We start from the raw sequence: 21,758 nt of genomic DNA on the forward strand, positions 1-21,758 counted from the left end.
ATTTAGTTTTAACGTGTGTAGTGTAACATGCTGTTCATGTAACACTACCTCAACATTTCTTTCAAAGTTTGCTAACTTACCTCCTCGATGCTGAGGGATCTGTGGATAAAGACAAGTAAGCCATGCTCTTGGGAAAACACCAGAGACAGGTGCAGCGCTGCAGGGAAGCAAAACAACTCATCAGGCGGTTGGTTTCCTTTCTAGAGCAGGCAGGGCTGGACACCACTCAGCCCGTCACCTTGCACAGACGGACACCTGAACACCTTGGACAGGACTGACGTTTGTCAGCAGGAAAACCACAGCTTAACGTGGGCACCTCCGACCTCCCCACAGACTCGGGCCCAGGCTCTGCGCCTCTGACCTGACGCCAGGGCCGGGCCAAAGCCAACCTGGGGGCAGGTCGGGGCAGGCACCGCAGTATTTTTACCAAGGTAAATGGTTATCTGGGGCAAGAGACCGTCCACTCCCCCGAAAGCAACCCTTTACGTCAAGCCAGCAGCCCTCAAGTGTCGTGTTGAGCGAAGAGCTGGGCGGGGACAGACACAGACACACCCACCCCCTTTCCCGCGGGACCACCGGTCTGGTATGTTCCCCCCCACCACTGACGAGCCCTCCTCAAGCCGAGCAGCTGCTGTTTTAAAGTCACCAGCGAGGGAACAGCCGCCCAGGCCTCGCTCAGAGCCCCTGAGGCCCCCCTGCCCCTGCCCCTGCCCCTGCCCTCTGCCTCCACGGCCGGGCCGGGCCGGGCCCGAGGGCGCACCCTGCACGCCGCTCGCCAGGCTGGTGAGGCAGGTCTCCCCCAGGCTGCGGAGCAGGCTGTAGCCGTGCAGGGCGGCGCTGGCGGCATCGCCGAGCTGCAGGCAGCGGTGCAGCTGGTGCAAGCACTCCTGGACGCCGGCCATGCTGCCCCAGGCCGGCAGCACAGGCAGCGGAACGGCGGCGGCAGGAAGCGGGCGCGAAGGGCCCGCCCCCGGCCGGGTCCAACACAGCCAGCCGGGGGAGGGGGGCACGGACGGGACACGCTGGGACATCAGGACCGGTCGACTCGGGGCCGGAGAAACGCGGGTAGACCTCGGCCAGACCGTTCCGAGGGGAGGGAGGCGCCACGGGCGCCACGATCGTCTAACGGGCGGTGGCAGGGAAGAGGATTTGAGGGCATTTTTATGTCTCTTGCCGCAGGATCGGCTCACTACAGTAGTAGGTTCCCCCCTTCCCTCGGAGAATGGGCTGCTCCGACCTCCCCATGCCTCCCTACCAGACCGCAGGACTAGTTTTGCCGCGAAATTCGGTCAGGCGGGGGCGGTTCCATTCTAGGCTGGGGGTGGGAGTGATTTGCCATTGCTGAAGACGGCCTCCGTCTCGTAGCACAAGGAGTACCCTGCAATGTACTCCTGTAACTGTTGTACCAGGTCGAGCAGGCCGCGACCCTCACCTCGGGGGCCCGGAGGGTTGACCTCCTTCCTCCTTTCCTTCCCCGTCCCGCATCCCCCCCTTTCTCCCTCTGTTGGGCGCTGCCGTTGCGATCGCGCCTACCCATTGGCCAGAAAGCCCGCGAGAGCGCGCGCACGCGATTCGGTTGGCGCGGAATTTCCTGGGGTGGCTGGAGCTGCTGGGGGCTACAGAGGTGGGTAGGCGCGCGCCCCGGCGCTGGGCGGGGTTCGTTGCCCTGCTCCCCCCCATCCCCGACAGCTCCGCGCTCGGCGTGTGTGAGGAGGGAGGGAGGGGGGAAACCCGCCGGCCGGGGCTCGCGTTCCTCTCGTCGACCCCCCGCAGGTAGGACCGCCGCGGGAGCCGGAGCAGCGCCATGTCGTCGCCCGTCTCCACGCCCAGCCGCCGCCGCGGCGGCAAGCGCGGCCGGGGCAGCAACCCCCCGACTCGTAAGTGTTTTTGGTGGGAAGGGGCCGGCCCTGGGGCGGTGGGTCGGCGGCCGGAGCCAGCCCGCGGCTCTCGCCGGCGGCGGCGAGGTGGCGGCCGGAGGGGAGCGGGCGGGGGTCGGCTGCCTGGTGGGCTCTCGCCTCGTTGTCCGCCCGCCGTGCCCGTCCCTCGGTCCGCCGCCGGCGGCGTTGCGACGATTTCGACGCCGGCTGCGGGCCTGCTTGTGTCTTGCAGCGCAAGATGCTCGGTCTCCTCCTTCGCAGAAGCGTCGGACAGAGGACTCCACCTCCACCGGAGACCTGCAGCCCATGCCCACCTCCCCGCCCGCCGACCTGCAGAGCCCCAGCGGCCCCGATGCTCTCTTCTCCAGCCCCCCGCAGTTCCGCCACGCCGGTACGCCGGGGCCCGGGCAGGCCGCGCCGGAGGACGGATCCGGCTGAAGAATACTCTGGGAGCGAATGAGTTTTCGTCTCGAGTTTCTCACTCGAGCTTGGCGTAGTGAGCAGTATGGGAAGGGAGTCGGTGGCAGGGGTGCGGATCTGCTGGTGTAGCTTCAGGTCATCGTGGGAGTATGGATCGGGGATTCTGCCTTATTCTTCTGTGTATTTCTAGAAAGGATAAACTTACTAACGCAGAAAGAATTAGAGGGATTGCCATAAAAAGCCTTTCTTGCTTTTATAAATAGGATTGGGTTTAGTCACCATAGCTGGTAGGTGTCGCGTGACTTGTTTTACAGCCCCAAAAATACTTAAAAATGGGTTTCGTCTAAAATGCTGCGTTTTGACTTTTTATGCTTGAACACTAATGTACTTTCAAAATGCAGGACCGCTTTAAAGTTTTTCTAGCAAAGCTTTACTAGAACTTGGGATCTTTCAGAAGAGATGTTAATGCAAAGAAAAGTTCTAGGTACACTTGCAGTATCTTTATGTTTTAACATAAGGTATCTTTTGTTTTAACAAAACACTGGAATCGATTGGCGCTACTCATTTTATGACAGTGGAGGTGAAAGAATGATGAGACGAATGCACAGGCTGAATTTCAGTCTGCTCTAAACGTAAAATGTCTTGATAATCACAATAAAACTTTTTTTTTTTATAGCTATTCCTCTTGACTTCGATATCAGTTCACCTCTGACTTACGGCACACCCAGCTCCAGGGTAGAGGGTACTCCACGAAGTGGCGTACGAGGAACACCGGTTAGGCAGAGGCCGGATCTCGGGTCTGCCCGTAAAGCCAGACAAGTCGATTTACACTCAGATGGGGTAGGCAGATGCCTTGGATTTTGAATCTGACAATTTCCTTCTAAACAGCTATGTATATTTACACATGCTTAATTTGTTTCCATGCAGCTGGCTGAGGATGTAGCAACTGAGCAATCTCTTGGACAAAAGCTTGTTATCTGGGGAACAGATGTTAACGTAGCCTCATGCAAGGAAAAATTCCAAGTAGGTTAACAACTTGTTTTTTCCCTTTTTTAAATGAAAAGCTGTTTTGATTTAAACAAGTATTAGTTGAATCTGATAAAAAGTAGGCGTTTGTACTACAAAATTCTGCTCATCTTTCCTTTCTGTCTCCCTGTTACCTCTAACATTCAGAGATTTCTTCAGCGCTTCATTGATCCACTAGCTAAAGAGGATGAAGACATTGGCTTGGATCTTAATGAGCCACGCTACATGCAACGACTTGAAGAGGTACTTGTAACACAGTGAAATCTATAACTTTTCTGTTTTAGTCTTGCATGCCATTGAGCTAAAGATTTCTTTTCAAATACCTTGCAGATTAATATGGTTGGAGAACCATTCCTGAATGTAAATTGTGACCATCTAAGATCATTTGATGAAAATCTTTATAGGCAACTGATCTGCTATCCTCAGGTGAAGTAGTGCACTTGTTTTCTGGCTTTCAAGTGGCTCTTTCATATTTCTGGCTTTTAACTTGTTTGTTTAAATGCAATATGTACTTTGTACGTTCAGCGTAATCTCTGTGGTTTCTTTATTTTACTTAAAATAAAATGTCTTGTTTCATACTAGTTAACTGCAGATATTGCAAGGGTACCTCATGCATGCAAAACTAGCTGGTAAACTGCAGTGTCTGGAGTCTTGTACTTCCCCCCCCCCCTTTGCAATACCCAAGTGAATAAATCCAACCTAAACAGCAAGTTTTCTGTTATGTAGGAAAATGCTTAGCTGGCATAACTTTTAGTCATTCCTGGCTGATCAGCAGCACATAAAATGCTTTACGCAAAAATATTATATTCTATGTTTTTAATTTTTTTTAACTTGTCAGCTTAACTGTTTCTAATAATTTTACACAGGAAGTTATCCCAACATTTGACATGGCTGTCAATGAGATATTTTTTGATCGTTACCCTGATTCAATATTAGAACATCAAATTCAAGTAAGGCCTTATAATGCACTGAAGACTAGGAATATGAGAAGTCTAAATCCTGAAGGTAAACATTTGATTACCACGTTAGAAAAGAATCTTAAGGATTTATATAAACTTACTGAATGTTAACATAGAATTACATGAAGACCATATAAAACTGTACTTGTGGTCCATCCAGACCAATGTCTTTCATTTATGTAAGTCTGTTTCAGAAGCAAATGCTTTAGAGCTCAAATGCAGAATAATCTATCCATAAAGGAAATCTTTCCTGGCATCAGCTACTCATGTTCTTAGTACTGCAAGTGCGAAGGATTCTTTCTTTTGTATAAATACGCACGTAATTTAGAATATTTGTACTATGCACTTATGATTATTTTTGCTTTGTCTTAAACAAAATACTAGTACCTATCCAAATGTCTACCTCCCACCTGAAAACTAATGTAACCTGAAATTTTGAAGGTTATTTTAAATTTTAAGAGTATGAAGTCATGACATGAGTCTGTATTTTGTAGATATTGATCAGCTTATCACCATCAGTGGTATGGTCATCAGAAGCTCCCAGTTAATTCCAGAGATGCAAGAAGCATTCTTTAAATGCCAGGTTTGCGCTTTCACCACCAGAGTAGAAATCGATCGTGGCAGGATTGCTGAACCATCAGTATGCAAGAACTGTAACACAACGCACAGTATGGCACTGATTCACAATCGATCCATGTTCTCTGACAAACAGATGGTATGTTGCACTTAGGTAGTGGTTATAGTTTTTGCTCCTCCACCCCCCTTATTCGCATCAATAGCATTAATGTATGTTATCTTGAGATTGAATGTTTTGAGAAGGGAAAAGTGTTTTGGAACATGAAAATGGGTGAGACAACGTATCGAAAGGGTAAGTCTACTTTGGAGAAAAAATGCATTAAAAGGATGAAATGAAGTTATGTACATATCTTAAATGTTTCTGTATGGAAGCCCCTTTATATATAGTATGTCCACTTCTATCTGGACTAGGTGAGCCTTGTCTGTAACAGCATTTTAGCCATACCAGTAACAACTGGCAGAATTTTCATTTTCATCGTATCTTTTTATTAGTAACCAGTTTGCTGTTTGGGTGGGAGTTTTTTGTTCTTGAGCAACGTTCCTGATTCAAAATGATGCTGAAGAGTGTGCTAATACAAGATTCTGTTGTATGCTCTGTGGAAAAGTTTTGCTTTTTTGAAACTATGACTTAAGTGCTTTTTGCTAGATCAAACTGCAGGAGTCTCCTGAAGATATGCCAGCTGGACAGACCCCACATACGGTTGCGCTGTTTGCTCACAATGACCTTGTTGATAAAGTTCAGCCGGGTGATAGAGTTAATGTCACAGGTAAAATGTGGTTTGAGTATTTGCATCCTACTTTTTCACTGATCTTAACTGTCTATAAAGGGACCTGATGGGACGCATGTGCAAGTGCTGAGGGAGCTGGCCACTGTCTTTGCAAGGCCATTCGGTTATCTTTGAAAACTGATGATGACTGGGTAAGATATTGGAAGAAATCCATTGTCCCTCCTAGGACAAGGAGGAGACCTGGGGAACTATAGGCCAGTCAACCTCATCTTGACCCTGGGAAGGTGATAGAACCAATAATCCTGGAAACCATTTCTAACAATATGAAGGACAAGAAGGTGATTGGGTGTAGTCAGCAGGGATTTACAGTGGGTAACAACCTTCTACAACGAGATGACTGGAGCAGTGGATGTTGTTTATCCTGACTTTAGAAAGGCTTTCATCGCTGTCTCCCATGACATCCTCATAGATGAACTGATGGTGTATGGGTTAGATTAGTGGACAGTGAGATGGATTTAACTGGCAGAACTGCTGGGCTCAAAGCATTATGATCAGTGGCACAAAGTCTAGGTGCAGGTTGGTCACCATGGGTGTACCCTCAGGGCCAATACTGGGGCCAAACACTGTTGGATATTTTCACTAATGACCTGGATGATGGGACAGAGTGCACCCTCAGCAAACTGGCAGACAAAAGCAAAACTGGAAGGAAGCAGTGCTTGATAGACCAGATGGCTGTGGTGCCAGCAGCTTCCTGGGCTGCATTAGGAGGGGCATTGCTAGCAGGTCAAGGGAGGTGGTCCATCCCCTGTATTCAGCACTGGTGAGGTCACACCTGGAGTACTGGGTCCATTTCTGGGCTCTCCCAGTACAAAAGAGATGTGAACATACTGGAGTGAGTGAACATAGTAGAGTGAATTCAGCAAAGGGCCATGATGATAACTGGAACCTCTGTCATATACGGAAAGGCTGAGAAAGCTGGGACTGCTCAGTCTGGAGAAGAGAAAGCTCAGTGGGATCTTACCAGTGTGTTTATAAATACCTGATTTGGTGTTGGGGCAGGTGGTGGTGTCAAGGAGACAGAGCCACACTTTTCTCAGTGGTACCTAGTGGCAGGCAGTGGGTACAAGTTGAAATACAGGAAATTGCACGTAAACATAAGAACTTTTTTACTGTTTGGGTGGTCAGGCCCGGCACAGGTTGCCCAGAGAGGCTGTGTGGAGTCTCCATCCTTACAGATGTTCAAAACCTGACTGGACACAGCCTTTAGCAACCTGTTCTAGTTGACTCCAGTTTGAGCCCATGGTTAGACTAGACGCTCTCCAGATTGTCTGACCCTGATTCAGTCACTCTGAGAATGTAGGTGAGGAAGAGGCAATATCTTAAATAGTGTCTGCTGCCAGGAGAGTCGTAACATAGAGTAAGTCTTGTGGTATTGCAACCACATTTTTATAAACCACTTTGCTTTAAAACAACTGCTGTACTGCTAGTTGTTAGAGATGCATTAGAAATCTATTATTAAACTTGGCACTTATAAAAGGGGGAAATGGTGACTTCAGACATTAGTGCAGGACTTTCAAAAAACATCAAGCCTTAATTTTTTTCAAAAATGCTTATGCATTTTCCTTGTTGAGAACACTTGTGATAGGAACGTTAAACATCGTACCTGCAAAAATAGGGTCTAGACTACTTAAGTGTGTTCCATTGACTTCTACATGTTTTACTCACACTGGGAGATAACTGACTAGAGTATTCAGGCTGTTTTGAAAAGCTTTTCAAGGGAAGATGTAAAATTTTCAGGTTTTGGAATTATTATGTTTCTTCATATCTAATGCTGTGACTAAAAATTGTATTCAGGTATCTACAGGGCAGTCCCAATTCGAGTTAATCCAAGGATCAGCAACGTAAAATCTGTCTATAAGACCCACATTGATGTAATACACTACCGCAAGACGGATGCAAAACGCCTGCATGGTGTTGATGAGGAAACAGAGCAAAAAATGTTTACAGAGGAACGTGTGGAAATGCTAAAAGAGCTTTCTAAAAAAGCAGACGTATATGAGAGACTTTCTTCAGCATTGGCCCCAAGTATCTATGAGCATGAAGATATCAAAAAGGTGAATAAAATTCTGTATTTCTCTTGTAAGAAACAAGTACATTTGTAGTTACTGTTTGCTATAAAAATTTCTTGAGGCTTCCAAATTCAAAAAACTGTATCTTGAGCAGTCTTAAAACTCCATGGTCTTGTCAGGATGGAGTTGGTTGTAAGTGTATCATAACTCTTTTCATGTTATTAAGGAGTGTTAGAGGGAAGATAGTGAAAAGGTAGGAAAGCAGCAGAACTCAGAAAACTTAATTGCAGTATTCATCTTGGACGTCTCTTGAATGTTCAGATTACTAGTGATCAAAAAAAAAGAAAAGTAGCTATAACATAGAGTGATTGCTGAAAAGAGGCATTCACAAGGGAACAGTAGCTTTAAAATGACATGTGGTTGACCCTGACTTACGGATGTTAAAACAGTTACTTAGATGTATCTAAGAAGTGACTGTTCCAATAAATGTTCAGCAGAGGTACTAAACTTTATCACTGCAAAAACTACAGTCAGTAGTGGGTCTCAAGGTAATGTCAGACACCAAACAATCCTCTTCAAGTATATTCTTTTTTTTTTTTTTTTTAATAGATTTATACATTATCACATTTCATTTCTGAAATGGCTAGAAGTTGAATTCAAAACCATACAATGATTTCCTGATGAAATGGAAATACAATAATGACAATTCCATTTGTCGTTACCTCCTCACCACAGTAGTAAGGCCCATCAGGGTGTAGTGGGAGGAGTTGAGGAAAGCTAGGGGACCCTTCATCAAGGCAGATCTTCAGGTTCTGACAAAAATCTGTCCACAAAAACATACAAAGTTTCTATCTTTAATACTTGAAAGTGCTTTAAACCCACATGCATTGAACACCAATACTCTATATTGGGGACCTCAAGGAAAATCAAATAGGGCAGGTCATACTTCTTAGAACTACTGAACAGGTTTTACTGACCTCCACAAGTTGTTCTAAGTGAATAAGAACAGAACTAATACAAATAGCTCACTCCATGCCTCTGCAAGGTTTGTGTGCTATAAGAAATTGTGCATAGGCTTTACGTGGTGTACAGGTTTCCTTGCTGTTTCCAGCTGTCATTGTCACTGACTTATCACTTCTTTTCATTGACTTTCTAGCATATATATGCTGCTTGATGAAAAAAAATACAAAAAGAAAACTGGAAAATGGTGAATTTTTAATCTAGTAAATTTGAAAAAATCCTCCCTGATCATTCTAGCTAACTGATAAAATTACAAGCATATGTTTGTACTAATAATTCCAGTACTTTCAAAATACTGGAAGTTAGTTACTCTTATTTCTTTACAAACACTGCAAGCATATGCTTTCTTTAGGAAATATAAAGGAGGAAGTGTTAGTAAATTCCAGTGAAATAAAAGACCTTAAACTTCATCTTTCTGGGCAAGTAAAGAACTTTTAAGTAATGTTGTGTGTGCAGTAAAGCAGTTTTCCTGAAAAGAAAATGATACTTGATTAATCTTGACTAAAAAGCTGATAAAAATGGCACTTTTCTAATGAAACGAAAGAGGTAATAGTACTTTGGTCCTAGATTAAACATAGCCTTAGGGAAAACAATAGTCTATTCTGGCTTTCCTATTGTTAGCAGAATTTGTTATCAAAATTTTGATTACATAAGTTTTGGAATAGATTTGAAATTAATCTAATTTGGAACGAATCTAATTTCAAACTTTGATTAGAAGCTGAGTTCATAGGACCTAGCAGTTTAACTATATGTTTGTAATTAACTGGAATTGAGGGTATCTATAAAGGATGAGCCCTTTTAAAGACTTCTAAAAATAGTGTCAAGTGTTTTCTTTCATGTCTGAATTGTGTTACTTTTAGCAGTGTTTCAGTTCAACAGTTGGATTTGCTCTGTTGGCTATACAAGAGATGATGTTTTGATTTTTAAAGAGAATATTTTTATAGGGTATTCTGCTTCAACTTTTTGGGGGATCGAGAAAGGATTTTACTCGCACAGGAAGAGGCAATTTTCGTGCAGAGATCAACATTCTTCTCTGTGGTGATCCTGGCACTAGTAAATCACAGCTGCTCCAGTATGTGTATAACCTAGTTCCTCGAGGCCAGTATACATCTGGCAAAGGCTCAAGTGCAGTTGGTCTTACTGCATATGTGATGAAGGATCCAGAATCACGGCAACTGGTTCTTCAGACTGGTGCTCTAGTACTTAGTGACAATGGCATCTGCTGCATTGATGAGTTTGATAAAATGAATGAAAGCACAAGATCAGTACTACATGAAGTAATGGAACAGCAGACTCTCTCCATTGCAAAGGTAAGCACCTGTTTAATTCCAGGTTCTTTACACTAAGCATGGTATATGCTAAGCAGTTGAAAGTGAAAAGTTACCAGAACAACAAAGGATTACACTTTGTTGTTGTTGTCAGTGGATCAATCCTAGATTATGTAATAAGTCATTTACAAAAGAATACGGCTTTTGTCGCAAACTGTAGTATTTCCAGATGCTTTTGTTCTTGCTTTACTCTAAAAGCATTTTGCAATGCATTTTTTTACTACAGAACCCATTTAATAACACTGGTGATCTCATGAAGTTGGGGGAAAAAAGTCTTGGTGGCACATAGTTGCAGCTGGCTTCAGAAATGTTTTTCATTTTGACAGGCTGGAATTATTTGCCAACTGAACGCTCGTACATCTATCCTAGCAGCAGCTAACCCTATAGAATCCCAGTGGAATCCAAAAAAGACTACTATTGAAAATATTCAGCTTCCTCATACACTGTTGTCAAGGTACAGAACTCCTGCTTGCATGTCTCATTTTTATGAGATGTTATACTTCCTCTTGTGAAGATGATTAAATATAGTAAAACAGAACAATTGTGTTCCTTGTAGTGTAATGGAAAACTTTAATAGCACTTACTTTTAAATGCTGTTCTTACAGCTTCTATGTGAGCAGAGAACTGCCTTTTTAGTATTTGGACATTGACCTTGAGCAGATGTAATGAGATCTGTAGGATCTCTTTACTTCTATGTTGTGTTTTTCTGTTGTTTCATAATCATCTAGAAGAGAGTTGTTTTGAAACTTACAGTATTGATAATGTCAACAAAAGCTCAGGATGTTTTTCTTAGCTCTATAAAACTTTTAAAGTGAAATGCTGATGATGAAGGAACTTGCACTGGAGGTGGTAGAATCTGAAGATCTGTGCCTGCTTCATGTTCTGTAAAATTCAGTTGGGGAGTTGGCAGTGCTAGCCCTTTGGGCAATGGTTGTTACAGCAACATTCAGTGTCTGCTGATAGAAAATTAAACTATGTGCTGCAGTTGCATCTTTTGAGGAATTCCCATGCTAACTGGAAATTGGAAGTACACTGATGGTATACTGGGTATTCCAAGAACACTTACAGCTTTGATTTCAATTAAAAGCTGCTTAATTTAGCTGCTTAGTGACAAATGCTACCTTAGTACAGGTGTACTGCATGAAACTAGGATTAAGCAGCATCTCAATTCCACCATTTATAGGATTTAAGCTTATGAAAAGGCATGATTGGCTCGCTAAAAATTATTCATGTCTGCCTATAGTTGAGTGTAGTTGAATATATTGTTTGTAAAATTTATAAGCCATTTTCTTCAGGATTAAACTGCAAGTACTTTTAAAAATATATTTATTTATTTACTTACAGTTTTTATATGCCTAAAATAATTATATAGGTACGTGCCCTGTTTGCTGTTGCCTTTCAGGGCAGTTTCTTTAGCAGCAAGTTCTGTGTATTTGGTGTTTGTGGGGTTTTTTTTGTGTTGTTTTTTTTTGTTGTTGTTTGTTTGACAGTTTTTGTTTTCTTAAACAGCCTTGAACAGGGGATCTGAATTTTGTGGAATGCATCTTGCTTTCAAAGTTTCAAGTCCATAGGATGAAAGCAAATCCGCTATGCTGTTCTGTACTTTCAGAATTCTAGAAAAACTTATCTTTTCAGTTTAATAGTGTAATTCCTACTTAGAGTAGGAATTAATAATCAAATAATTTCTACCTGTACTTGTTAAGTCAAAACCCCTAAACCAAACTACTTTAAAAGGCAAAAAGGTACGCACACTTACAGTGGATTCTTATCCCTTTCAGATTTGACTTGATCTTTTTAATGTTGGATCCACGTGATGAAGCTTATGACAGACGTCTTGCTCGCCATTTGGTTTCACTGTACTACCGAAGTGAAGAAAAGATGGAGGAGGAATACATGGATATGGCAGTATTGAGGGATTATATTGCATACGCTCGTAGTTACGTAAATCCCAGGTTAAGTGAAGAAGCAAGCCAAGCCCTTATTGAGGTAAAGGAGTTGCTGTTAATAACGTTCCAAGTCCTTACTGATTTGTCAAAAATGGCAAAATCCCCTCTTGTGTATGCTTCCTATTTTCATATAATTTTTCTAGAAGACTCTTCAAACAGCTCTAAAAATCACCAGCGATCAGTGTAAAAGTCATTCTGCACTTTGTTAGCTTTCAGATGTGTTTGATTTGGTTCTATTACATTAATAAAAGCATAAAATTCTACTGAAATGAAATGTGTCAGTACAGACAGAAGCACTATTATGTTAAGACTAGTCCTAAGTTTTTAAAGTGATTCAAAACTTGACTCATTATTGTGGCTTAATTGCTTTATAAGGGAATTGTGTATACGTGATGTGGTTATCCTTCATTGCAGAAGAATTGTGAAGGTATATGAGCAGAAATAGTGTTTGGAACAGCTTGCCAGAATTGCTTCTATCTGAAATAAGAGGTGGGGGATGAAGGTGTTCTGGTTTCAGCTGAAAATAATAGATATAACAGGATTTCCTGAAATAGTCAATGATTCTTCTTTTCAGGCATATGTGGACATGAGGAAGATTGGTAGTGGCAGGGGAATGGTTTCTGCATATCCTCGACAGCTTGAGTCTCTAATCCGACTCGCAGAAGCGCATGCTAAAGTACGCTTTTCTGAGAAAGTTGAAACAATCGACGTAGAAGAAGCAAAACGCCTCCATCGGGAAGCACTGAAACAGTCTGCTACTGATCCAAGGACCGGAATTGTGGACATATCCATTCTCACTACAGGTTTGTGTTTTCATAGTCATAAGGCTGGGATGCTATTGGGCTTTTGTAATTTTTAAATGTAACTGTCCTCCTTAGTTTATTTCTAAAAGGTGTTTTATTTCTTTTACAAGGAATGAGCGCAACAGCTCGTAAGCGGAAAGAGGAGTTGGCTCAAGCCTTGAGGAAGCTTATCCAGTCAAAGGGTAAAACACCAGCTTTGAAATACCAACAGCTTTTTGACGATCTCCGAGCACAGTCTGATACAGTAAGTTTCCTGCTTTGTTTTTACATTTGCTTAATTTTAAAAGTATGGTGACTTTCTAAATCAACATTATCTTGTTCTCAAATCACATTATGGAGGGAAAGGGAGACATTTAACTTTTTCAGCTGACATGACCAGAAAGCCAGTTCTAACAGATAAATGAGCTGAATCGTTGCTGTATCGTCGTTTATTCTGGCTTCTGAAATAGCAAGCTCAGCTTCAGGGTTCTGGGCCAGATTCCATATTACAAAAAGAACATACTAAAGCTTAAAAAACCTGATAAGGAAACTGGTAGGAAGTAAGGTATTTTTACAGTCTTTTAAAGTATTCCCTCCCCCACTCCCCCATCTTTACTTGATTTACTACTTTTTTTTTCTTTTTTTTTTAAGGCTGTCACTAAGGAAATGTTTGAAGAAGCACTTCGTGCCTTGGCTGATGATGACTTCTTGACTGTGACTGGAAAGACTGTTAGACTGCTGTAAGTTAGCCTTTCCTTGCAAGCTAGCTGTCACAGCTTTATGTTGCCTTGCCTTACTTAATAGTGTCGGTCTGCAAGAACTTTCAGATTTGGGACTATCATTTTGCTATGACAAGCATAGCTTTTCCTTGCAAGTCAACTGTCATGGCTTTACTTTGCCTTACTTGCTGTATTGCCAGTCTGCAAGACTTTGAAGATTTGGGGCTATCGTTTGGTGTGACAAGTGTAGTGGCGATTAAGTGACACTTCTGTCAGCACAAGAGATTATGAAGAACCTAAAAAATCCTTAGCTGAATAACGCTATTTACATTTTAGCTAAATCTAATTACTAATATGTCAAGTGCCACGTATATTTATGAGGTTTTGTAGAACATGTCAACAATGTTGTATGTATTTCAAATTGAATTGTAAAAATTCATCTTAAATGACTTTTTAGTAGATGCAATTTGACTACTAGTATTGCTGTAATCCAAAATAAAGTTATTGGACTTAAAAGGGCTTTTTAGCATTCATTTCTGGTGAAAATGAGCCTATCCTGTGCTGAGCACTTTTCAGTCTAGAATTGCGAATTTTAGGAAGCTTTCTGAGAATGTGAAAGGAGCTTTGCTTCCCCCCCACCCCCCCTTGAGCGTAGTTTGGTAGTTTCCTCAGTGTAAAAAAGGCAGATAGATTCTACTTGAAAACAAATATTCTTACTACACATTTAAGCATGACTGGATAAATTCAGTTACCCATCTTCGGTGTAATCTCATGTAATCAGTCCTGAAATAACAAGGTCCAGTAACACATGACTGGAGAATCTTCCCTCATTCTAGGCAGGGCAGATGCTCTCAGCCATTGCATGTCAATAGCTGCTATTTGTTTTCACAGCTTAGCTAGCAGAAGAGTTCCCCCAATTCACTTCAGTGCAGACAGCACCAGGCTGATCTCAACTGCTCACTTAGGCCTTTTAAGCTGAAGTAAGTACTCCTATATTCTGTGCCACTGCTTCCAACAGAAGGGAAGCAAATTTCCCCCATGTGAAAAGGAAGCACTTTAAAACCTAGTTTTTCTTGCTACTGGTTCATTGTATGAGCAAGATAGTTTAACTGTAGTTGAATTTTCAGCGATTTGGTTTTTTGGTACAATGGAGGAACTCTCCATCTATCCTAGAGTTAAAAATACAATGTATGCCAGAAGCATCAGGTTAAGCCACAGCCATCTATCTAGTCTTGTTTATTAGTACACAAGTCACAATCGTCTCATCTTCGTGGCTTTTATGGGCTGGAAGGACTTAGTTCATGTTGTGCTTTTCTGTAGAGGAAGTCTAGGTTCCCTACTGCAAGGCTTAAAAGTTAGATACAGGTAAGCTGAGATCTCAGGAGCTTGACACTTCTCAAAAGAAGAGTCTGTAAAATAAAATTCCAAACTCCCTTACATACCAGAATAATAGATGCTCTAGTGGCACTTGTCTCACAGGATTATATTTTCTTCTTTGCCATGTTACTAGTTATTTTTCTTAGAAAACAACCATGTCCGGACCTCTTCTTTCCTTCCCCACTGTAGTATACCTTTATTTCAGAGTTATCTGCCTTTTATGCAAGACTGATACAGTTCTAAGCAAGTACTTTTTACTTTTTGAAAGCATCACTTGCATGCTTTTTTCCATTTACATTGCTTGGTCCTTGAAGTACTACCTCAGTTCACAAACCTTTCTCTCCTGTTTTTCCACTTTCATAGCTATAACAAGACTACCTTCCTAACTACTTGGTACCTCCTCTTGTCAGACAAAACACCACCATGAAATTTTCTTAAATATGTTTTTAAGTTTAAGAAAGTTGATTTAGTGTTTTGAAAAAATACATAATTCAAATAGTGATGCATCTGGCTACGCCAGCAAAATTCCTCAAATTAAAATTGCTTGTCAGTATGGAAACTATTACTGTAAAACAGAAATTGGGTCCTTCATCTACTTGCAAATTCTAAATGTATATTGAATTGCATAGCCACAAAATCAAATGTTCTAGGAAACATAAGAAAGTTTTGTTTGTAAAAACAGATTTCAGCTCCCTTTCAATTTAAGATGACAATTCACCATCTTTTTTAAAGTAAAACACTACGAATTACTCTAGTGTTTACAGGGTTACTTGCAGAATAATCCCACTAGGTGGCTCTTAAAGCCTGTATGTAGTAGTTGATGATTTGTTTTCAGTCCGTAGTGGTTTTTTCAAATAAGCAAGGACTGCAAGTGCCACTCTAATTAGGTAGATACAGAATAGAAATGCTTGTAAACAGTCTTTTGGTTAAAAAAAAAAAAATCTGATTAAAATATCTTATCCATATGCTAATTTGAAATGTATACAAAGCGAAAGGACAATGAAAGTAATTTACTTAGACTGAGAATATTTTCCTTACTCTATGCAATAGTCTCAAACTGTATATCATAATTTACTGCTGTATTTACTCTATGCTGTTAGTAGTTACAATTAAGCTCATTTAAAAAACTTGAGTCAGAGGGGAACCCGGGGAAAGCATTCCTGCCAGAAACTTGATATTCTTAATAACAGAAACAACAAAGAAGAAAGGTATTAAAGTCCTCTGTACATTCTACAAGAGGCATAATAAAAAAGCCTACTAGCAGCAATTATTTGTACTAAGTCTCTTTGACAGACCATAGCTTAAGTGACCTGTTGTCTTGTCTAACACTATGAAAAGAAGCTCCTGGTGAAGTAAAATTGAATGGCACTCGTGTTTTTCTAGTACAGAATGCAGTCACCAGTTACTTGGGTTTGGGTGAGGACCCAGTACAAGATAGACCAAAAAATGTCATTTGCTACCCCTGTTACTGGTTTCAAAGCTAGTATTTCATTTCTCTGCAAGCACAGATTTGATTGGAAAGTGACTTGATCCTAGTTATCACCAGTTTTTTCAGGTGCTTCAGTAGAACAGTTGTACACTCCTGAGAAACATGTGTCAAGATTATCCCCTGCCCATCATAACTGAGATGATATACTCACTCCCTAAGACTGTTATAGTTGGCCTCATCAAGCTTCAGTCCTATTTTTGGCAGTCACTCTGGAATTGCAGTTTTGTCTTCTTAGAAAGCCCTTAGGACTTCCAGGCTTATTTCAGGAAAAGAAGAAAGTGTACTGAAGACTGTATGTCAAATAGCTGGGCAGGGAAGTGATTCTATCCCACTTTTGCACTGCGTTTATCTAATTTCATAATTAGTGCTGCTGTGTAACTTGCTGTCCAGATAACAGCAATATGGACTGAAGAAAGTAAGCATTCCGCATTTTTTTCTGATTCGGCAAGACCACCTGTAGCCTTGCAAAAATACACACATAGTTTACTTAAAGAGCATGGGATTCATCATCTCTGAGGTAGTGATAGTCAATATGGAAGCTGTCATCCAAGTTTCAGTTTGCATGGCTGCCTTACAATCACATTTACAGCCAGCCTGGCACCAGCTTGAATTATTTAATGCTCAAACCCAAAAAGCTAGTTAACTGTAGGTTGTAAGGTTTCTGAAGTATAATTTGTCTATACAATAAGCACGACCAGACTCCCCTTGTGACTGGCATCTTTTGGACTCCAAATTGATTAAACAGGAGAGTTGTATTTGCTGCTATGAAAAGTATTTTAGAAGAAATAATGAAATCTGAGCCGGAGACCTACTAATTATATAATTACTTTGTAGAGCCCTAAAGCATTCTCTCTGTCCCCTGTATTTTGATTGCAGAGAAAACATTCACTTGGTTTGTTCAGTGACTCCTGATCATGTCCCACCTCTTAAATGGATAGGGTAGGAGTAGGTTTGGATTGCTTTTGCCTGAATTTGAATCCCTTTTCTAATGAAGCACAGAGTTTCCAATTACTGTATTTTGTGAGTGGAAGTCTAACCAGGGAGCCGCTGTAATGCCTGCATAATCTGTTTTGAAGATCTTGCTACATCTTCAGGGTACATGGTTTCTTTTATAAATGTGATTAAAAACCTCACATATTTTTGATGTGGTTTTGTAGTCCAACTATCTCTTAACTGTTAACCATACAATTTTTTTTTCTAGTATGAAGCAGAGTTTTTACTAGTGCAACTTACTGACCAACTTGGATCAGATTTGCAATGCATCTAGTTAAAACTCCTTTGTTATTCTTGACCAAATATCAAATACTTCAGACAGAATACAAGAAAACCATAAGAAGGTTTCCTCTAATAATTAAAACCTTTCCTAGCTCTGAAGCAAGAGCAGCATAGTCCTTCTTAGCCTTGTTTACTGAAATCTACTAGGTACAATAATATATAGGCCCTTAAAAGTACAAATAACTAGGTGTAGGAAAGCTACTAAACTTTCTTATGTGCAAGATATATCAGAGAGTATCTCTGATGACCTCTGAAACAAATGTTAGGAAGTAGAGGAGCTTTTCATCCTTCCTCCATTTTAAGAGGTCAACTTTATTACAGTCCTTGTGCAAGTTTTTTTGTGGCTTGTGAGCTGTTACCTGTCTAATTCTTAAATATACTAAAAAGCTTAAACCAGTCATCAATAGTTCTGAACACCTCAGGCACCAAATAAAAAAAAGGTGATAAACTGGCTGTTCCTAAAATTATTTTTTCTTGTCATAGTCTTTGATACTGCCCAACGCTGTAGTACTCAAGTGTCATTTCCTTCCTTCATCCCCTAAAGAAGTAACCACAACAGACCCCTTGGAGTTTGGCACTTCTCACCCAATGAACAAATGGTTGGCACAAGCTTACCGAGTTGGGAGCCAGGGAATATTTCCTTCCTGATTCTGGTTCTTAGTCATAAGCCAGGAGCACTTTCCAGTTGCCAATCTCTTCTAGCAGCACCAGATCCAGACTCGAACCAAGAGAATGCAAATACCATCCCAGAGCATAACTGCACATTACTACATACACAGTTTCAAGCCAGAGAGAATTAAGAGACAATTGAGCCTATGTATCCAGGCGCATCATGTCCATCCAGTGAGCTGAGCTTCCAACCTCCAACAATATAGGAAGGCTAGGCTGGCTACCTGCATTGGTATTTATGACCCTATCTCAGTATTAGTTACATGTTATCTTTGCTTTTCAGTACATGTGCATGTGGGTGGGAAGATGAAGAAAGGGGAGGTACCTCCATAATCCAGCTAGTTCTTAGCCCATCTTTCCGTATGCAAAGAACAGTCATTAAGCTCTTAAGCTTGCACTCAGTAACAATGAATCTCTAAGGCCAATATATAGGCAGATTTTTTTTTTCATTAATTGGGCATCTCCTTACAGTATCTTTCTAAACAGTCTTGGCAACATCTGCTTGCTTGACAGTTCCACTCATGTTCCATCACTGTATAATGCCAACATACCAGGATCACACAGTTCTCGTCACTTTTAAAAAATAATTGCCTCTCTAACCCTTATTAGAAGAGTCTCTTGTGGAATCTGCATGATACATAAACACTCCAACCAAACTGAAATCAATATAAACAAATGAATACAAAGTAAGCATAATTATGGGCCTGATCCAGCTTCTCAGCAATGCAGGGGCTAGCTGTAGAAATCCATCTAAATACTTACTGTTCTCAGTTTCCTCTCAATAACTGAAAAGAGCAGCCCCAGGCTGATCAGAAAGCTAAAACAGCCTTAACACTGTTTTAACTGCAAATGTGAGAATGACCACAACAGGTAAGCTATTTTCCCTGAGATAAACAATAATGCTCCCAAGTGTGCTTTTTTTTATAGAAAAATAAAATGCTATGTAGACCTTTCTCAGCTGTACAAAGCAGCACAGCTGCTTTATATGGCCTGTTTTATTTAAGTGCAACAAGCAGGTTAGAGTCCTTGCATAACCCTTTGGGCAAAACTTCAAGATGGATGTAACTGAGATATACTCCAAACTGTGTACTCTGCCTTCAGTTCATGACAAGTAAGAAGGAGAAAAAAAAAAATCAATCTATTCACTTATTTGAAGAGATCTTGGAATACTCAGTGGTCATCCGAAAAGAAGAAAAGGTATTCTTTCTCTGAAAAGGCTCATCATTAGATATTCCTGAGAGACAGATGTGTAAGTTATCTTCATCCATGCTTCTTACAACAGTTGATAAGAAATCACATATCAAAGACAATGATCTGGAATCATTTTTTATAAGGCAGCTTTACTAAAGGATGTTGGTGGGACAAGAACCCACTGCCGACACAGTGTGTACTGAGAACAACCCTGCTGAAAATTAGTGTGTATGCAGTAGGTATAAGCATGTCCCAGACTGTTGTCAGAATGAGGGCATTTGGTATGACCATTCTAGGCATCTTCTGTCTACTAATCATATTGAAAGTAGTCACTGAGACTGGTACACTCTTTTTTAGGTATGCCCAGGAGTTCAAGGGAAAGGTTAAGTTTTCAGCCTCCAAAGTATAAGGAGACAGGCCAAGAAGTAGAATAACAACAGTCTTTTGCTAGTTCCACGTATATTTTCTTCCTCAGCCATGAACAGAGAGATGTAAGGAAATGAGTAGGCCGCCTTGCACACTGTAAGGTGCTTTGTTAACACTCAAGACAACAGATTTAGCAGCACAGGTCACTAAGATCTAAAAAGCTGCACTTGCTGTGCAGCTGCTTCTAAAAGGGTCAGGGGGAAGCGCACCATAAAGAAACACACAACATCTGGAGAAGGATCAAAAGGAGAAACTAATAAGGTGTTAGGGAGTCAGTGAATCAGTTTGATGGCTGAGGTTATCTCTGAAGCTCTAAGACAAATGTGGCAGGCATTAGCCTCTTAAAAGCAGCTCTGCAAAAACAAAAGCAGGAGAGAATGCTAAGGAGCTCAATTATAACCTGCACACAGGCCATAGCTAAAAGACATAGTTACTGTAATGTGCTTTGTAGGATACAGACTTGGGAAAGAGGTGACAACTTTTACCCTTAAAATTGAATTGACTGATCCAGCTCATACTACAGCTTCACAAAGATGCTAAATGAAAAGAAGATCCTATATTTCTGGACAGGCCACAATGGGGAGCTGGGGAAGAACAGGCATTCCTAAACTGCTATTTTCCACTGTCTGATCAAAAAGACATGCTGATTCTGGTCTCTAACCATCATTTGTCCATTGTTTTTCATAAAGCCTAGAAAAATGCCATATTGCAGTTCTCTTTTTCTGCTAAATTTGACTTAAACTGGCCAGGAAGAGTCAACAGTTATGACAGAGGATTGAGATATGCAGTTATATAAGCCTGATTTTAGTAGTAAAGCTCACAGAGGAAGGAAGGGAGGAAGAGAGGAAGGAAAAAAATCAGGTTTACCCCACGTAAAACAAAATCAACATTTTACCAAAATAGTACATACTTTGTTTTGGTAGTTTCTACTTCTAAGTATAACAGTTTTTATTTAACAAAACACTGGAGAATGCGGGCATCGATCCCGCTACCTCTCGCATGCTAAGCGAGCGCTCTACCATTTGAGCTAATTCCCCTCCCTCTTGCTGTTGACAGGGACCACAAAACTGTGATCATCTGGGTGTATTTAAAATTGCAGTTCCACACATAAAATAGTTTTCTCTCTTGCTCTGGTCTCTAGACACAAATGAAAACATTCAATTTCGACTCCAAAACAGGTGTCAAATAATGAATTTGTAGCATTTCATTTAGTATTTTCAAATGAAGTAGTAAGAAAGAAGACAAACCACAAAACCAGGTGTGTAAAATAAAAGTTCATTACTTGCAATTCATTAGAGGAAGTACTTTCCAGTATTTGGTTTTCTCCCCACAAAAGTCAGTTTCTATTTTTTTTTAAATATTACTTAATTGTTTTAATTTATTCTAGTCAAACATATGGCAGGATTTAAGAAATAAACCATGTACATCTAAAAAATAAGAACTTATTTTACTTTAAAATTCCTGTTCAATACATGAAAACATATTTTGTAGTTAACTGGTTTTTCTCCAACAATAAACAATATACCAGTGGAGAATGCGGGCATCGATCCCGCTACCTCTCGCATGCTAAGCGAGCGCTCTACCATTTGAGCTAATTCCCCCCACACTATTCTGACTGCAACCATGTCTTTTAATAACCACAAATACAAACTGCCTTCCTTTTACTGACTGTGCCTTTATCATGGGTAGTAATGTCAGAGCAACCATTCAGAACACTTAGTACCATTTGACCTTGAGCTTGTCTTTTTTTTTTGTCCAAGATGACAAACTCCACAAGTACTGTGATAAGGCACTTTATGCTAACTTGCATGACAAATTCACAACCTGCAGCCTTTCAGTGCCACCCAACTCGCACTAGACTTCTCTGAAGAGGGCAGCTGC

General features: G+C 41.1%; 2 protein-coding genes and 2 non-coding genes across 6 annotated transcripts in view; 1 reads left to right on the plus strand and 3 right to left on the minus strand.

Moving 5' to 3' along the window:
• The window catches only part of PRKDC (protein kinase, DNA-activated, catalytic subunit), an 88,026-nt gene extending 87,096 nt beyond the window's left edge, over positions 1–930 (minus strand). For both annotated transcript variants that reach the window (XM_049827806.1, XM_049827812.1), the window contains exons 1-2: positions 761–930; positions 81–157 (exon numbers count right to left, since the gene is read on the minus strand). In XM_049827806.1, the coding sequence (XP_049683763.1) occupies positions 81–157; positions 761–902 (219 nt within the window). In that variant the 5' untranslated portion in view covers positions 903–930. The remainder of the gene's footprint in view (positions 1–80; positions 158–760) is intronic.
• Positions 931–1,021: 91 nt separating this feature from the next.
• Positions 1,022–13,951, plus strand: MCM4 (minichromosome maintenance complex component 4). Of its 2 annotated transcripts, none has more exons than XM_049827854.1 (17): positions 1,022–1,197; positions 1,774–1,877; positions 2,110–2,268; positions 2,974–3,137; positions 3,225–3,320; positions 3,471–3,566; positions 3,654–3,749; positions 4,190–4,328; positions 4,777–4,997; positions 5,505–5,625; positions 7,441–7,700; positions 9,620–9,985; positions 10,330–10,457; positions 11,782–11,989; positions 12,524–12,752; positions 12,863–12,996; positions 13,383–13,951. In XM_049827854.1, the coding sequence occupies exons 2-17, from the start codon at positions 1,805–1,807 to the stop codon at positions 13,473–13,475; spliced, it is 2,583 nt and encodes an 860-aa protein (XP_049683811.1). In that variant the 5' UTR covers positions 1,022–1,197; positions 1,774–1,804; the 3' UTR covers positions 13,476–13,951. The 2 variants fall into 2 exon arrangements, with proteins under 2 accessions (XP_049683811.1, XP_049683804.1); XM_049827847.1 differs by lacking the exon at positions 1,022–1,197 and adding an exon at positions 1,205–1,624.
• Positions 13,952–20,841: 6,890 nt separating this feature from the next.
• TRNAA-AGC (transfer RNA alanine (anticodon AGC)) lies at positions 20,842–20,914 on the minus strand. The gene has a single exon. It is a non-coding gene; the product is annotated as a tRNA-Ala (tRNA).
• Positions 20,915–21,405: 491 nt separating this feature from the next.
• TRNAA-AGC (transfer RNA alanine (anticodon AGC)) lies at positions 21,406–21,478 on the minus strand. Its single transcript has one exon. It is a non-coding gene; the product is annotated as a tRNA-Ala (tRNA).
• Positions 21,479–21,758: the final 280 nt, after the last annotated feature.

This window comes from Accipiter gentilis, chromosome 2 (genome assembly GCF_929443795.1).
Source record: "Accipiter gentilis chromosome 2, bAccGen1.1, whole genome shotgun sequence".
NCBI lineage: Eukaryota > Metazoa > Chordata > Aves > Accipitriformes > Accipitridae > Astur > Astur gentilis.

Excerpts from the sequence above, each read along its gene's own strand:
- MCM4 (XM_049827854.1), top strand. The coding sequence starts at position 1,805 with ATGTCGTCGCCCGTCTCCACGCCCAGCCGCCGCCGCGGCGGCAAGCGC. Across the intron at positions 3,138-3,224 it reads TCGATTTACACTCAGATGGG|CTGGCTGAGGATGTAGCAAC; the intron begins GTAGGCAGATGC and ends GTTTCCATGCAG. Across the intron at positions 3,750-4,189 it reads AACTGATCTGCTATCCTCAG|GAAGTTATCCCAACATTTGA; the intron begins GTGAAGTAGTGC and ends AATTTTACACAG.